Genomic DNA, 17,672 nt, shown 5'->3' with positions numbered 1-17,672 from the left:
AAAGGGGAATCCAAAAATTTTTCGTAATATCAATATAGTTATGGCAGTTGGAATTGGTTATAAGGATAATGGATATTTAGCTCTAGAAATTAAAGGTTCCAACTGAATGGACCTGGTGTAGTAATGCCTGAAGAATACCACCATGACCAGAAGGTAAACTGAGTCTGGGGAAAATGTCAGGCACTTGAATTTTTTTCCCAGTGAGATCTCCATGTGTGTTCTTGGGATTGATCCTTGCCCAAAGGATCAGTTGTCCCAAACTAAACTGTCATTGCACAGACTAAAAGGGACTTATGTTAGTGTGCGTGGGCCAGGATGCCTATTGGAAATGGCATTAAGATGACAGTGGAGAATAAGGTTTGAGTGAGGGTGATTTAGATTCACATATTCATGAGCAAGAGTTACGGAGAGTCTTCCTCTTCCTTTCTGAGCAGAGCCAAGCAGGCATGTCTGTTAGGGTAAATCACATACAGCGTAACTAAGAATACTCCACTAGATATCTTGGAAAAGAGTTTAATGGTCTAACTGCCAGAACAGCGTGGGCAGCTGTGTTCATAATGTATCAGCGGGCAGCTGTGTTCTTAATGTATCAGAGGAAATGAAGTGATTACTGTGTCCTTGCCTTGACTTGGAATGCTCTTCGTGGACTGTGTCCTTGGTGAAGTGCCTTTCCTTAGTCTAAAATTCATGTTTGTTCCCTCATTTCAAGACTATCTCAACTGCCAAGTTAACGTTATGACTGAGGTCTTATTTACCAGAAAGGTGAGAAATTTGGGGCTAGAGGTTTTTGTGTTGTTTTTCTCTTACTTGGCACTGATGGTTTGGTATTTCTACCCTTTTTTAACGTTTGTTTAATAAAGCTACTTTGTCTTTCCCTGAAGCCATTAGATTTTAAAGTTTTTCCTCAAATGAGGTGCTTTCTGTCACCTAGGCTGTCATTTGGGTGAAGTAAGTATTAAGATAATCCGAATGTCCTTGGAAGGATGTGCGTTGGGTTTCACGATGAGTTTCACATCCATCTTCCCTTGTTAGCAAATTTTCATTTCTGTATTTGATTTTCTTACCTCTGGTGAATAAAATGATTTCACTGTGGCAGTCTGCCAAGCACTTGCTGATTTGAATATAATATATTTTTTAGCCTACTTCGCCTAAGTTTCCAGAAGACTTCGATGATGGAGAGCACACAAAGCAGGTAATTTTCTGATGCTTTAATTACTGTGTTCTCACTCTTGGGTTTTAATTACTATTTTTCTTGTTCTTCCATTAGTAATCTTCTGCCACTCATTCTCTTGTGTCATGGGAACAACGTGGGGAAAAAATATCAAAAGATGGAGTACTTAAAATGTATTTAGACTTGAAATACACCATAAAAATGCCAAGGGCTGACAGAGACAATTAACAAACTACAGGGCTCTTTTTTGTGATTCATCATGCTTTTGAAGTACTGTTTGAACCCTTGGCTTAGCTATTGAAAAAAAGAGAATGCTCTTACAGCTCATTGTTTTAGATAAAGCTTGGAACTTTAAGAAAAGAAGAATATATCTTAAAACTACAGTTTTGTTCTGTCTTATGGTAAAGTAGCTCAAATTGTAAAGGGGAAGACTAGACAGCCAGATGTTACGGTAATTTAAAACAAAATAGTTTCTCTTCCATACTACAAGTGTGTGTGTGTGTGTGTGTGTGTGTGTGTGTGTGTGAACTCACGTCATAGTAAATGCTGGCATCTGGCTAATATGAAAGAATCATTAGTGAATTTGTTATAGTGCTTCTGGTGTGCCTTCCTTCTTAATGCTGGCTTTTTGTCTTAGTGAAGCCTTCCATGGTTAATACTCTTGTCATGTAGAAGTTTATTCCTTAAACTGACTTCTTAACAATTATAATCAAGGCAACATCCCTTATTTAAATTATTCATGTTGAGAACAGAAACCTAGCTAGAATATTGCATTAATTTGCTGTTTCTTGATTATTGGTTATGTATCTGGATGGACAAGTCACTTAACTCTTCTAGACTTTAATTTTCCTCCCCTGTAAAATAAAGGTATTAAGTACCCTTTATTTATATTAACACTAACATCCTATAACTCAGTAGCGTTTAATGTGACATTTGTTTATGGCTCGAGGGACCCATTCTGCCTCAACTATTGAATTAGTAAAGAACCATTAGAAAATACATTGAGTTGTGTTTCTACTTCTTTTGTTAGCTGTTACCACTGATTCGAACTGAGTTGTTCCCTATGTTTTGGGGTGTCATAAGAAAATATTCATATCCCAGCCTTTCCCTGTAACAAGGTCAGTCTTATTCATTATTTCCTCATGTTGGCAGCTGTGGTGGTGTAGGAACTTAAACCACAGACACAAGTGCAACTATACACACCATTTGTCACGACAGTGATTGCCCTCCTGTCACAGGGACTTACTGGGCACCCTTGAGCATTTGCATTTGGGCTGAATAAACTTAGCACCACAGCCAGTGCCGCGGCCACCTCCCACGTCACACTGTTGCTTTTTATCTGAAAGGAGGCGGCATAGAAAATGCTTGTAGACAGTATAACACAGTTGCTGCCACACACAGAAATTAAGCAGTATTACATGCAGTCTGTTTTGCTGAATAGGATACTATTTTTACCAGTTTAATTTAACATAAATGTTCATAAAGTTATATCATGTCAGTTCCCTTCTTTACGTGAAAAATAATTACCTGTGTTTTTATTTTAGCCTAAAACCAGGGGTAGGGATTTGGGGGAGGGTATTTTAAAGATACGTGATTAGAAAATGCTTAATGAGGTTCATCTAAAAATTGAGATTTTCTGATCTCAGGTATTCCTCTAACTCCTTATAAATCTTCATTGTAAAGAAAAGAATGACAGAAGCATTATGGAGCCTTTCAAAGGTTTATATTGCCTTCAAATAGTTCCCTGCTTAATCAGGTAATAGCTGTGAAGGTATAATAAACCAGTAACATAAGAGAATTCAGGGGAATGGTATCAACACAGATAACATAAATGGAGAATGAAAAATGAAAAGTTGTTTTATACTGCTCTAGGGGTTCTAGAAGCTCCTACACGTTATAGTTTATACTAAACTTGAGCACCTCAACATACTTTATGTTCTTGTATCTTTTTTGATACAGTAGTTTAGATACAGTGTTTAGAAGGTCTAACTTCTGCTTCTGTGGAGTTGTTGAGTTGAGGGTTTTTGGTCCTTCATGGCAGGGAAGTATAAGAAGGGCCTGTTTTAAGAAAGACTCATTACATTGTTGCATAGTTCTGTGACCGTAATGAACTACGGGAGGTGGGAGAGGGGGGTGGGGAGAATGACAAATTCAGAGATTTCAGCAATACCAGTTAACATGCACCAACTAAGTGGAGGAAGTGTGTCTCTCTTGGACCTGAACCAACCACCGCTTGTCAGGAGAATCCCTGAGCACCCTCCACTGCACCCTTCCCCGGGGTGCCTGGGTTTCGTTGTAGAAATCTGTCATCTCCTGGCTGTTGAACCACGATCCGGCAGAGCGGCCCACAGCCACAGAGCTGCTCAGGAGCGAACTGCTGCCTCCGCCCCAGATGGAGGAGTCGGAGCTGCACGAGGTGCTGCACCGCACCCTGGCCAACGTGGGTGGGAAGGCCTACCGCACCGTGATGGCCCAGACCTTCTCCCAGCGCATCTCCCCCGCCGTCGATTACACCTACGACAGCGACATACTGAAGGTGGGCCTGAGCCGCGCCTCGAAAGAGCTTCACCTGGTCCACAAAAGGGTGGAGTCACTTCCTCAATTTTCATGCAGTCCTTTAATGCCTCCAACATAAGTTCTTTTTTTTTCTAATTGAACTGCAGTTGATGTACGAAGTTGTGTGAGTTTCAGGTGTACTGCAAAGTGATTCGTATGGATATTTATGATTCTTTTTTTCAGATTCTTTTCCATTATAGGTTATTTTAAGATATTGAATATAGTTCCCTGTGCTCTACCGTAGGTCCTTCTCCAACATAAGCTCTTAACCTGAGGTCTGTATATGCAAAATGTGTGCATATGCATGATTCCAGGAAGAGCCACACTTTTTTTAATCACTTAACTTGAAGGAGTTCCTGACCCACCGCCTACTAAAGAGATTAAGAAGCGGTGCTTTTAGAGACTGAGCCCTGGCCCAGCCGCCCAGTGCCAAAAATACCCAGCCAGCTCAGATCCAGATCCGGTAGCCAGTAGCTCCCAATGCTGGCTGCACGTCAAAGTCACCTGTGAGGCCCTTTGACAATACAGAGGCTCAGGCCCTACATCCGATCCAGTGACTTGGAATCTAAGTGGGAGGCGCTTCAAGAATCTCAGAGCTCCCAGGTGGTTTCTGAAGCACAGGCAGGTTTAACATTCAACATCTATGTTCAACATAACATTCAAATGCCTTCAAAATGCGGTCTGAAAGAGTATAGCAAAATGTTAAAATTTGACAAAGTTGGGTGAGTGAATAACATATATTTGTTATATTCTATGTCTCTGTATGCTTAAAATAGAATTTAAAAGAGTAGTAGAGAAAGCAGTGGTAAGGTTTGTGGAAAATCAGTACAGATTTCAGGGGCCAGTTTTTCTTTGCTGGCAATGTTAGACATTTGCAGGATTATGGCTGACTTTTTAATTTTGGGGGTTTTTGTTTATTATTTCTAAATTTTCTATAGTGAAATAGTACTACTTTTATAATACAAAACAAATGAAAAAGACAGTTATTTACAAAATACACAAAGGCCTTGAAGCTTTCAAGAGGCCCATTATGAAATTACCTTAGAATATGGGAGGGGGTTTGACACTGTTAGGTGTTTGACTGCTACAGTATCCCTGAAAGTCCTCGGGGAGAATTGTGTAGTATTATATGACTGGCTCTCTCTGAAAGGCATACATCAACGTAAGAGCTTGGGCTTTAAACCTAGGCAGCCTTCCTAAAGCAGGACATGTTGCAAGACATGTGGTTTCTTCTCTCCTGAATATGTTCAAAAGGGGAATGACTTGCTGAGACCTCTTTTTGATCTTGGGAATAAGCAATGTAACGCCTACTGCAAGCCACAGAAAAGTATGGTAGGGGATCCCTTTGATTAGGCTTTGATGACATTTTAATTGGTCATATCTTAGGGCAGCTTCTCCGTCCGTACAGCCAAGATACAGCAACACGTGGGTGAAACCATTATCCGCATCTTCAAAAGACATGGTATGTCCTTTTTTAAAAATTATGTGCCTTCTCAAAAGATGTTTTGTTTCCTCATCAGAAAGTACTATGAATGGATTTGGGAGCAACCATATTTTACTTTTTAAATTCAGTTCTAAGTTGTTGACACCTGTGAAATTTAAGCTTATTTTTATAATTCAGCTTGCTGAGGAGAAACAAATTTGAATATTACAACCTTGCCGCTAAAATACAGTTGGTTTGTGGAGTCAGAAATAGGACTGAATTAACAACCTTAACCTTAGGTGAGCTTTCCATTTAGAGAATTGAAGATAAACTGCTTTCAGCAGTCCCAGTAGCAGATTACTCAACTGTCAGGTCTGTGTTCATTTTAAGTTGCAGGTGGAAAGAATGAGAACCTGATGATTAGTTATTTTTTCTCGTTTGGTGTAGGAGCTGTCCAATTGTGTACCCCACTGCTGCTTCCCCGAAATAGGCAAATATACGAGCACAATGAAGCTGCCTTATTCATGGACCACAGCGGGATGCTGGTGATGCTTCCTTTCGACCTGCGGGTGAGGCTGGGAACACTCTGTTGACAGTGCGTGTGCCATGCCTGGTCCCAGGGGTGGCACCTGTATTAAAGGATGACCCCCACCATCCCCCCTAGGCTTGTATTCTTAACGTCACCTTTAGGAAACATAATCTTAAAGGAGTTATCAGGGTGAGAGCATTATGGGAATTTGGTGAACATTTGACCCTGTGTACATCCACCTTAGTGCTTATGACCCTAGAAACCTGAGCCCTGTATTGCAGGTGCCAGGTCTGCATGTCAGTGTTGAGCTTCGCCAGGTGACCACAGCAGGCTAACTTGGCCAACTTAGACACATAAATGGAGTTTTTTTCTTTATTTATTGGCTAGGTCTTCAGTAACTTTCTAACATGTTAATGTCTAGAACAATTAAATTCTCGTAACAGCAAGCATCTCTGTTAATTATGTGTGAATTTTGCTCATGCTTGCTTTCTTATCCCCAGGGTTCCCTTTTGACAGCCATACTCTTACTAGTTGATCACTCACGTGGTGTTGGCTGCTAACAAGCCCATCTGTACTGTACATGCATGTAACAGACAAGAGGTTAATACCCCTAATGTACAGAAAGCACTTACAGGTAGAGAGATGAGCAAAGGCTATAACCAGGCAGTTCTCCGAAGAGAAAATGCACAGGGCTGATAAACTTCTCAAGGATGGTCAGCCTCACTAATAAGGAAGTGCAAAGCAAAGGTATCTGAACTTCACCCATCAGACTGTTAAAAATATTTAATTGTCCACAGATGACAAGGGTTTAGGAAAATGGGTACTTTCATATGTTGCTGATGGGAATGTAAGTTGCTAAACCTTTAGAAAAATAATCTGAAAGTATTTAATAAAATAAATGCACATACTATACCCTTTAAGCTAGCAATCCCACTTTGAGAGATTTACTTAAAGAAATAACACATCGGTATACTAACATTAAAAGGATGTCCATTGACAGTTTATCATAGTGGTCAAAAACTAAAAACTGCATGTTCATGAATAGGAAAATGGTTGAATAATTTATTATGGAATATTAAGGAGGTAAGAGATCAAAATACATATATATTTAGATAGATCCATATCTATATTTGATCTGTAGAAACGTCCATGGTATATTGTTAGCTGAAAAGAAGTATGTTTCAAAGGAACTCTAATATGATTCCATTTTTATTATATAGAGAAAGAAAAAAGTTTTAAAAAGCACAATTGAGCGTGTGTGTAAGGTGCACTGTGTGTTTGCATGTACCCAGTATGTGTGAGGTGAATACATGTTCCCACATGCATGTGAACAACGTCACATACCAGTTTGTTTGTATCACCAGAGTGAAGTGTCAAAGACTTGAACTTTTTTGACTGTATTTCTCTGGAGGGAGGTCTGGAATCAGGGCATTGTCTTTTTTGCATATCTATGTTTTGTTTTATGGTTTAAGAAGAAATTCCTTCCATACCCTCAGATTTAGTTTTTCTTTTATAGTAAGTCAAGTGATTTGGGATTATTTTGAGTGAGAGGTAAGTAGGTAGCATATCAGACACTTGGGCTCTGTTGAAGAAAGGATAGAAGGGCAAACCTTTACATAGCTATACTTAAAACTGGCTTCTTCTTCTCTAGACATTAGGACACTAAAATGCAGATTTTTAAACATCAGCGCTCTTTCTGTGAGCTGATATATTCAGTCCCCCAAAATAAAAAGTAATTGCCCTTTGAGAATTTGACCCATTGATTAATGATACTGTGTCAGATCTCTTGAGGCAATCTGATAATGGTTTTATAGGTTGTGGTGATTATCAGTGAGTGGTTATTAAGAATTTCTTCTGTAAGATCTACAGGAAAGTCAGGAAATTCACCATAAGAGGTAATACCCGGGCTTCCCTGGTGGCGCAGTGGTTAAGAATCTGCCTGCCAATGCAGGGGACACAGGTTCAAGCCCTAGGCCAGGAAGATCCCACATGCCTCGGAGCAACTAAGCCCATGTGCCACAACTACTGAAGCCCGCAACTAGAGAAGCCACCGCAATGAGAAGCCTGTGCACTGCAACGAAGAGTAGCCCCTGCTCACTGCAACTAGAGAAAGCCCATGTGCAGCAACAAAGACTCGACTCAGACAAAAATAAATAAATTTATTTTTTAAAAAAAAGAGGTAATACCCATGTTGATTGCATTATTATCAGTGACACTTAAAAAAATTCACAGATAATCAAATAACTTGCACAGACTTTAATTTGGCATAATAAAAAATTTAGCAGAGTGTGTTTAATAGTGATATTTTTCTCAAATTCAAAAACCTAAGAAATGCACAGTGAATAAGGTTGGAGGTACATCCAGCAGTGCGGTCGGCTGCTGACTGACCAGCTTAGGAACATCCCAAGGGGTGTGAATGGCAAGCAGTGCACAGCTTTGTGAATATTCTACACACCAGTGAATTGTAAACTTTAGAAGGGAGAACTCTGTGGTGAGTTACAGCTCAAAGCTGTTATTAAAAAAACAAAAGGTAGGGGCTTCCCTGGTGGCACAGTGGTTGAGAGTCCGCCTGCCGATGCAGGGGACAGGGGTTCGTGCCCTGGTCCGGGAAGATCCCACATGCCGCGGAGCAGCTAGGCCCATGAGCCATGGCCACAGAGCCTGCACGTCCAGAGCCTGTGCTCCGCAACGGGAGAGGCCGCAACAGTGAGAGGCCCACGTACCACAAAAAAAAAAAAAAAAAAAAAAAAAAGGTGGTTGGCACATCTTGATATTGACCTTTGAAACTTTATTTTTCAGGTTCCTTTTGCAAGATACGTGGCAAGAAATAATATCTTGAATTTAAAACGGTAAGAAACAATGGGGGTTCATTTGGTGGATGTGGGAAAGAAACCAAGGAAGAATGTTTCATCTTCTGTGATCCTTACACAGTAAAGAATTTGGAGTTTAAAGTACTGAGCTTGGAAAATGGTCAAAAAGCCCAGTCCCAGTACCCCTTTCTATGATCAGGACTGGCAGCCTCCCCTTTGAAGGAACATAGCAGTTGGGTAGGTACCTGAAGCTCCCACAGTCTATTCTGTGCCTTCTAAATGTCCCCAAGTCACATGACTAATTATTTTCACAACCAGTTGCTTGGAAAAGCATCTGGCTGTTCTTGATCACAGATGGCCCCTTTTAAAATTTAATTGAAGGGACAAGTGGCCAACGGTCTCTGTGTGAAAACTGCCTACAAAGGTAACTGCATAAAAGCTGCTTCTGGAGAAGTGGAGTAAACCCAGCAGGAATGCTGAACGCCAAGGACCTCTAGGCACTTACTGCTGGGGAAAGGTTTGCTGTACATTCAGATACCACAGGAGTCAAACACCAAGAGCTTCATAAATTGGAGCAGTATTCCTGTCAACGAGGCAGCCGACCTTGCAGCTCCTTTCCTAAACAAAATCAAAGCTCTTTACATCCTTTTATTCTCAGTTCCAAGTGAACAATTAATATTCATAGTCCTAAGGTGTGGGGATCACTGTGTAGAAAGCAAACACTTAAGATAAAATTATTTTTGTTTGTAATTTCATCTCTGTTCCAGACATTTAAAAAAAAAAAATTAAGCCCTGTAGTTTAATAGTGGCAACACTGGGAATTGGAACCTAGATCACAAGGCAGGACTATTCTGGGCACATCTATCTTTATGTTTTCTTAATCATGCTACTGATTAATTTTTTCACATTTGTTTATTTTATCTTATTCAACAATCTCTTACACATATTTAATTCCAGTAAGCCAGCAGTCCCCAACCTTTTTGGCACCAGGAACCGGTCTCATAGAAGACAGTTTTTCCATGGACGGGGTGGGTGGGTGATGGGGGGGATGGTTCAGGCGGTAATGTGAGCAATGGGGAGCGGCAGATGAAGCTTCGCTCACTCGCCCGCCGCTCACCTCCTGCTGTGCCACCCGGCTGGGGACCCCTGCAGTAAGCAATGACCTTAGAAACGCGGGTTTCTCTTTCCAGGTACTGCATAGAACGCGTGTTCAGACCTCGCAAATTAGACCGATTTCATCCCAAAGAACTTCTGGAATGTGCGTTTGATATCGTCACCTCTACCACCAACAGCTCTCTGCCCACCGCTGAAATCATCTACACCATCTATGAAATCATCCAGGAGTTTCCAGCACTTCAGGTTCCTTCCCATATCCTAACATCCCAAGGTTATCCCGCTAGATAGAGTCCTCTGCCGAGTGCCTTGGGAAAGCCACGAACTGCTCCTCAGATGGTGCTGGCGGTGAATCACATTGTTACTCAAGTCCCCGGGAAAGTCTGATGTAGCTTTTGAGACTTGTCTCAAGCTCTTACCTCTGCCTTGACCAGAACAGGTTTTGTTTTTGTCTCTTTGGTTGGGGGGAGGGTGTTGTTTCTCCATCCATTCTTCCAAAATTTGAGGAATTAGGCTAAGATTCCTAGGATGCTTTGAGCATGTTGAGAGCCCTCAGCTCCCTCCTACACCCAGGCTCTTAACAACCATTCACTTTGCATAGTCTCTGTGGACTACCCAGCCAGTGGAGGCTGCTGTGAGCACAGTGGTGGCTCTCCTCCGCCTTTCCTCTCCATCCCACACACACGCCCTGTTCACCCCGCCACAGTGAACACCCGTCAGTCACGGTGTGCCCCTGTCCAGAAGGACCTCTCTATCCAGCTGTGGTTGGGGCCCTTTCTCCCACTGCATCTGGCTCAGCACACGGCTTGCTACCCTGCAGATGCTCATTGATTGACTTGTGTGCTTATATTCCACCAGCTGAGCTTATAGGTCAGTCACTATTGAACCAGGTCCTCTCTTTGAAATCTGTGTCGGCTCGCTCAGGCTTTTAAACATAGCTGGAGACCAAAGTATTTCTGATGCGTATAATAAAGTATTAAATTATATTATACTCTGACCACAATAGTGCAAGAAGAATGTATATGAAAAAGTAAACTAGAAGGCAATATGCTAAAATTCAGTCCTTCCGTTGTGTCAGGTTGGTAAATTGGTGATAAGATTCTAGATTTGGTCATGTGCGTGTATTGCTTTTATAATGAAGATAATAATAATTTCTCTATCCTAGGAAAGAAACTACAGTATTTACTTGAACCATACCATGTTACTGAAAGCAATACTCTTACACTGTGGGATCCCAGAAGATAAACTCAATCAAGTCTATGTTATTCTGTATGATGCTGTGGTAAGCATTTAATTACTTTGAGTTGATATTGAAGGATAATAATAATAGTTCATGGGTATTTTCTTAGTGATGTAACCATGAAACTGAATTGGAAATTTTATCTCCTTCCCTTATTGCTCTAAGGTAAAAGAACCAATTGGCTTTGATTCTGTCAACAATTAACAAGTGTTGGTTGAACGTTTATTCTGTACTAAGCCTTGTGCTACTAGTGACCTCCAGGGTGTTTTTTTAAGGGTAACTTCCGAAGATTGAATTATCTTACTTAATTTAAAATATAATAGAGTTCTTCACTAACCTACTTCTTGAGGCAAAAAAAATCACTGAGTAGTTGGTCCCAATACTTGCCAGTAATAATTTTTAAAAAGAGTTAACCATTATTGAACATATGCCATGCTCAATATTTAAGTGCCAAGCATTGTTCTAAGCCCTTTACGTGGATTAACTCGCTCTAATCTCACAAGCACTGTTACTGTCCTTTAGAGAGACCAAGAAAGGGAAGTGTTAGTTTTGAGAGTAAAAGACTTATGCCCTGCCCTTATTTCTTCCAACCTGTGTGAGCTTATCAGTAAAGTCATTTATAGACTTGGATTGGTTGAACTGGAGGAGACTGGTTTAGACCTCTCTCGGGGCCTCATTTATCACCTCCTTCCTATGGGACTAGGGCAGCATCACCTCCTGTTACTCTTCCTCATTTAGCCACATCACAGTGTTCGTTACTCTCTAGTATGTGTGCAAAGCCTGGAGGGGAAACAGTGATAAAGCTTAAATAGTATTATATATTACGGCGCCAGGATGGAATTGAATCCTTCTTATCTTTTCTAATATCTTTTCATGTCAAATATTATTTATTATTATCCTATTTATTCTAAAATAAGAACATCCAGGAGATTCAATAGCTAACAGTGCCAGACAGCCTATGCTTAAGGAAGGACGAGCAGGGGAAGTCCATAACGGCTTACTGTTTTCTGTACCCTAAAAAGCTCAACTCGCTTTTCTTTTGTCTGCCAAGGACACATCAAGGGCCCTAACTTTACTGTTTGCTTCTTTGTGCTTCTTTTCTCCTCCCAAAGTGCTGCTGCTGTTTGGCAGGGACAGATACAACATAGTGTCAGAGAGATGCTGGCGGAAACCCCCGGGGATGGTGCAGAGGGCTTCCCATCACTCTTGTTCATATCCTACAGCCTGCCTGCCAGCGGGGGATGGCGCTCAGAGCCTGTCCACACATGGCTTTCATTAGGGGACGTGGATCAGTTGACTCCCTCCCAGCCCAACATAAGCACCCTGGTTAAGCCTGTCCACCTCTGAGTCACCTCACCATTCAGCAAGTGCAGCTCTCCCCTTATTAATTCTTTTATGTCAGGGGTATTCACATTTTAAAACAATGGTAGTTATAGTTTATGTGAATTGTGGAGGGAAAAAATGTTTTTTAATCAGAGTTAATCCATCTTTCATGATGAGGAGCCGTTTGTCCAAAATGAAGGATACACCTGTCAGAATTAGCCTGGAAATTGTATCTTGTTCAGGACCAAATTTGGTGACTCTCATTGTTACCTTTTTCTGCCCCATTAGACCGAAAAGCTGACGAGGAGAGAAGTGGAAGCTAAATTTTGTAATCTGTCTTTGTCATCGAATAGTGTAAGTACATTTTAACAATGTGATTACAGCTCTCTCTGTAATTTTGTGGTACCAGAAAATGCCACCAAATTCTCGCTGCAGTAAGGCAGCAGTGCCCCCAGCTGCCTCAGATAATTTTCCCCTTGAGTGTTGATAGGTGCCATGGCAACGTCTGGGATTAGGGGAAGAGAAGCCAGTGTCATGATCAAAGAATGCCTCTCCATGCTGCCCCTTAATGTGCTGTAATCACGCTGTTTCTCCCTGATCACCAGATCCTTCTTTCTCACACCCCTCGTAAAGGCTGTGCTTGGTGGAGCCTCCTGCTGAGGAGACCTCATACTGCTTGGCCTCTTCTGAAACAGATGCTTCAGGACTAGTTTGAGGCACAGAGCTCTGCAAAGTCATTTGGTTGTCCCCCTCCCATGCTTCCCCCCCTGCCCCCTGGTCTTCTAACACCTCAGAGCTACATTAAAGCTCTTGCTTTTCTGGGCATTTCCTACTCCCAAAATCGTTCATTTGCTTGCATTGGCAATGAGGAAAATCTCATGGGGTAAACAGGTTTGTCATTTCTCTCTGTAGGCATCAGGTTGGGCCCAGATGTTGGACACAGTCACCCACACTTAACTCAGTCCCTGAAAAGCAAAAGACAACAGGGATTTCTTACATTTTCCTGAATATTTATATAAGAGAAGATTTTTCTTTTTTTTTTTTGCTTTCCCAGAACCCTTCTAGACCTTGGTCTGACACTCAATTACATAATCCTGTGGTGATGAGCAAAATTCACTTATGGAATAGATTAAAATATGATCGTACGGGGACTTCCCTGGTGGTCCAGTGGTTAGGACTTCGCCTTCCAATGCAGGGGCGAGGGGGGGGGTGGCGCTGGTTTGATCCCTGGTCGGGGAGCTAGGGTCCCACATGGCTTGTGGCCAAAAAACCAAAAACATAAAACAGAAGCAGTATTGTAACAAATTCAATAAAGACTTAAAAAAATATATATATATACATGATCGTACGCAGGCCAGGCAGAGTCATTCAGATTTTGGGACACCTACAGTGTGTCAGGCACAGTGTTAGGGATATAAAGAGGAGTCACTTGAAGAATCCACAGACTGCTTTCAACTTCTTCATTCTTATTGGCCTTTAAAAGCCATGAGGGGACCCATACAGCATGTGTCTACCCTCAGCTCTTTAAAACAACTTTCACAGGCACCGTGGTTTAAAGAAATCACTCAGATAGTTTGCAGGTTGGGAAAGTAAACCAGATACATACCACTAGGAGCTCTAGAAATTAAACCAGATTACATTTTAAATGTTAAATATTAGAGGAGATCTTAACAATTACAAAGTGACCCAAAGGCATAATTTTCTAATATGAAGAACAGTATTTACATAATACCCTAGATGTGTACACAGCATATAGCCTGTGCAGAAATAGTCCTGTGTATAAATGACACAAAGGATCTGCCCAAGAAACTGCCCAGTTCAGTGACTCCTTGCCCAACCAAAGGTTCAAGCCCAAAAGGTTCTTCGAACTAATGTCACATTTCAAAATATTTTACACTTGGTCATGATAGCTGCATTGGTTGCTAAAATGTCAGCTTCTTTGCTTTTTGCTAAATCTCTACCCACTAGTCATTCGATACTAAGCATTAATTTGAAGTTGTGTGTTTGATTAGTTCAAAATGGAAAAATTAGTATCTAATATAGGCATTTGGTACTCTCATTATTTTAAAAGGGAACTCTAAGGATACTAGAAAAGGGAGGAGAAATATTGCAGGAGAGTTTCAAATATCTGGCCCAGTCTTCGTATTTTACAGATGAGGCACCTAAGGTCCAAAGAGATATGTGACTTATCCCAAGTCACATGGAGTTAGTTGATGACAGGGTGAGAACCAAAATCTGGGGGTGTTAACTCCAGTGCTTCTGGTAGTTTATTAATGGGGTGATATAATGTTAAAATTTATTGAGAAGAAACAATTTTTTATTAAGAAGAAAAAATAATTTAAAATCAAAGATGTAATTTTAAAATTAAAAATTTTTATCTTTAATATAGTAAAGAAATTATAGATTTTAACACTTTAGGATTTTTTTTAAATACAAGTGATTTATGATTATTAAACAAAGTCTTCATTCAGCTCTTTGGTTCCACGTGCCAACTTATAGATGAACTAGGTTCTGCCTGCCTGTAGTCTCAAAGTGCTACAATTTCGTTTCTTAGTTTCCACTTTAGCCCATGGGATTCTTTTTTTCTGGTTTTATGATCATAGTTATTTCCTCTTTCACCTGCTGTGCGCCAGGGTCATTATTAGCCACTGCCCCCTCCTGGGGAAGACGAGGAGTACAGCTGGTGAGAGCTGGGATCTGGGGTGAGCTCTGAGCCAGAGAGAAGGAAGAATCAGGGGCTGCCTCTAGGAGACAGTATCCAAACTGCATCTCAAGGCTACAAATAGGAGCTATTCAAAGCGAGGACAGGGAATTCCCGGCTAATTCAGTGTAGTATTAGAACGAGTCAGACTTTGCCTTCCTGTCCCCCATTGACGTGCCTGTAGTAATGGAAATTCACGAGCATGAGGAGGGCAAAGAGGATCAATACTGGCCTAAAAACATATAATGGAGGATCTGCTAGTACCAGGGTCTGCTCTGCTGGGGTCAGCATTTGCTGTAAGTGTATGTGACTAAAAATTAACTCTGAGTAGGTACCTAAAGCACTTCTGCAAGGTGCTTTAGAGTTTTGGAAAAGGATAATCCTTAGTCGGGATTGTAGGAAAGATTAAAATTACCCTTGACCACAAAATCCACCCTTTCGGAGGTACAGAAGCTCTGCCATGCTCCCCTGTGTGTAGGAAACACACTGCAAAGTGAGTCTTTCTTGCCGTGGATTTTGGAAGCTAACGGTGCCTCTTTGCTTTCCAGCTGTGTCGACTCTACAAATTTATTGAGCAGAAGGGAGAGCTGCAAGATCTGACACCAACAATAAATTCATTAATAAAACAGAAAACGGGTGTTGCCCAGTTGGTGCAGTATGGCTTAAAAGATCTAGAGGAGGTTGTGGGACTGCTGAAGAAACTTGGCATAAAGTTACAGGTTTGGCAACTGTTTGATTCTGGCAGCACAGATTTGTAGCATTAATAATAGCACAAGGAGGAAATGGGTTTTATTTTGTAATTGCTAGTAAGTTTTATTTTTCCAGAAGAACGCTGCTTTCTACATTTTGGAACATTTGATATCTAGTAACAATTTTGGCTTAAATCAGAATTTCTTTGCAAGCATCACAATTCCTATTGTGCAGCAATCCTTATTATATCAGCCTCAGAGAAGTGGTTATTCTTGAAGAGAACAGAGCTTCTCTTACTTGGCAGGCTGTAGTTTAAACAGACCGCGTGCCAGATCTCACTGAATATTTTGTTTATACTAAATAGATGGTTCTGATGCTGATGATGGAAAACAGTGTCTTCGGCATTGCACGTTCTAAATCTCGAGCCCTTGACACGTTTGTATGGCATTTCCCTTGGCAGGTCTTGATCAATTTGGGCTTGGTTTACAAAGTGCAACAGCACAGTGGAATCATCTTCCAGTTTGTGGCGTTCATCAGACGGAGGCAAAGGGCTATATCTGAAATCCTTGCAGCTGGTGGCAGATATGACCTGCTGGTGAGGGCTTGCCCTGTGTTTGTTGATTTGTTCTGACTTGATTTCATTTCTTCCTCGACTCGTTATTTTGAAATTTTTCAAAACTACAGAAAAATTGAACCACTGGTATAGTTGAACACCTATACATATTTCACCTAGGAGTAGAAGTGTCTTGTGAACTACATTTGTAATGTTTTCAACTTTCATTTAAATAACTATAGGTTTACAGGATGTTGCAAAGATAGTACAGAGAGGTCTTGTATATATTTTACCCAGTTGCTTCCAAAAAGCTGGCATAACTATAATAAAATACCAAACCCAGGAAGTGGACCCCCATACACTGTATGTGTCTAATTCTGTGCCATTTTTATCACATGTATAGATTCCCATAACTACCACCACAACTGAGATACAGTACAAATGGAATATAGAACCTTACCTCCCTCTGTGTCCCTTACCCCATCCCCCATTTATAATTGTCTTAAATATTTCCTCAGCATACTTTAAGGTCCACATCAGACAGTGTTGCGCTTTTTGCTTCCAGTGTCAAACTCTGTGGAACTCAAGAAAGTCTGCTGTATTTACCCAAAATTTTGGGGTTCTGATGAGAAATCTGCTGTTATTTGAATTATTTTTCCTGTATAGAAAAGGTGATTCTCACTCGATGCTTTTAGGATTTTTTTGGTCTGTCTTTAGTTTGAAGTTTAATTATGATGTATCTTGGCATGGCTTTCTTTGGATTTGTCTTGTTATGGATTTTCTCAGCTTCTTGAATCTATAGGTTTGTCTTTTGCTAATGTGGGTCCCCCACCAAGCCCCAGCAGGTATCAGAGAAGGCTAAATGGGGAGCCAGGATTTTCATATCTGCCTGGGGGCAGTGCCCCCCACGCCCCCACCAGCAGAGTCAGTGGAGGCCAGGATCCCCGACTTCCACCCATACCCAAGCAGTAACAAGGTCCCCCCTCCCTGCTGGGGCGGTGCCAGAGGAGGCTGAGTGGGAAGCTGGAGCCTTCACCACTATCCAGCATAGTATCAGAGGAGGAGTGTTTCAGGCATTATTTCTTCTACAGTGTTTTCAGCTTTACCTTCTTTTTTCCCTCCTTCTAGGACACTGATGACACAAATGTTATGCTCCTGTGGTTCTGGGACATTCTGCTTTACAGTCTGTTTTCTCTGTTGTTTAGATTGATTTTTATCTTCAATTTCTCTGTTTCCACTGTTATCTCCGTTTATGCTATTGGGCCAATCCAGTGAATTTTTTGCCTTCTGCTTCTTTGCTGAGACTTTCCATTGTTTTTATTTGTTTCAAGCCTATTTATAATGCTTGTTGTAGCATTTTTATGCTGGTTGCTTTAAAATCCTTGCCAGATAATTCCAACATCTATGTCATCTTGTTAGTGCCTGTTGATTTTCTCATTCACTTTGAGATCCTGGTTCCTGTTATGATACGTGATTTTCAGTTGTATTCTGGACATTTTGAGTCTTAACGTTATGAGATTGTGGAACTTCCCTAGATCTTCTGGTTTAGGAGGCCTCCTCTGA

At 41.1% G+C, this 17,672-nt stretch overlaps 1 protein-coding gene across 3 annotated transcripts in view; it reads left to right on the top strand.

The window, feature by feature from the left end:
- EIF2AK4 (eukaryotic translation initiation factor 2 alpha kinase 4) overlaps nucleotides 1-17,672 on the top strand; it is a 102,416-nt gene that overhangs the window by 66,637 nt on the left and 18,107 nt on the right. For all 3 annotated transcript variants that reach the window (XM_024732418.1, XM_024732417.1, XM_024732419.1), the window contains 10 exons: nucleotides 1,139-1,192; nucleotides 3,471-3,707; nucleotides 5,114-5,189; nucleotides 5,598-5,719; nucleotides 8,479-8,528; nucleotides 9,680-9,848; nucleotides 10,768-10,884; nucleotides 12,454-12,519; nucleotides 15,415-15,585; nucleotides 16,017-16,151. In XM_024732418.1, the coding sequence (XP_024588186.1) occupies nucleotides 1,139-1,192; nucleotides 3,471-3,707; nucleotides 5,114-5,189; nucleotides 5,598-5,719; nucleotides 8,479-8,528; nucleotides 9,680-9,848; nucleotides 10,768-10,884; nucleotides 12,454-12,519; nucleotides 15,415-15,585; nucleotides 16,017-16,151 (1,197 nt within the window). The remainder of the gene's footprint in view (nucleotides 1-1,138; nucleotides 1,193-3,470; nucleotides 3,708-5,113; nucleotides 5,190-5,597; nucleotides 5,720-8,478; nucleotides 8,529-9,679; nucleotides 9,849-10,767; nucleotides 10,885-12,453; nucleotides 12,520-15,414; nucleotides 15,586-16,016; nucleotides 16,152-17,672) is intronic.

Source organism: Neophocaena asiaeorientalis, unplaced genomic scaffold, assembly GCF_003031525.2.
Source record: "Neophocaena asiaeorientalis asiaeorientalis breed wild unplaced genomic scaffold, Neophocaena_asiaeorientalis_V1.1 scaffold119, whole genome shotgun sequence".
Lineage (NCBI taxonomy): Eukaryota > Metazoa > Chordata > Mammalia > Artiodactyla > Phocoenidae > Neophocaena > Neophocaena asiaeorientalis.
The sequence above is the reverse complement of the archived record's forward strand: the minus strand, read 5'-3'. Positions and strand labels throughout refer to the sequence as shown.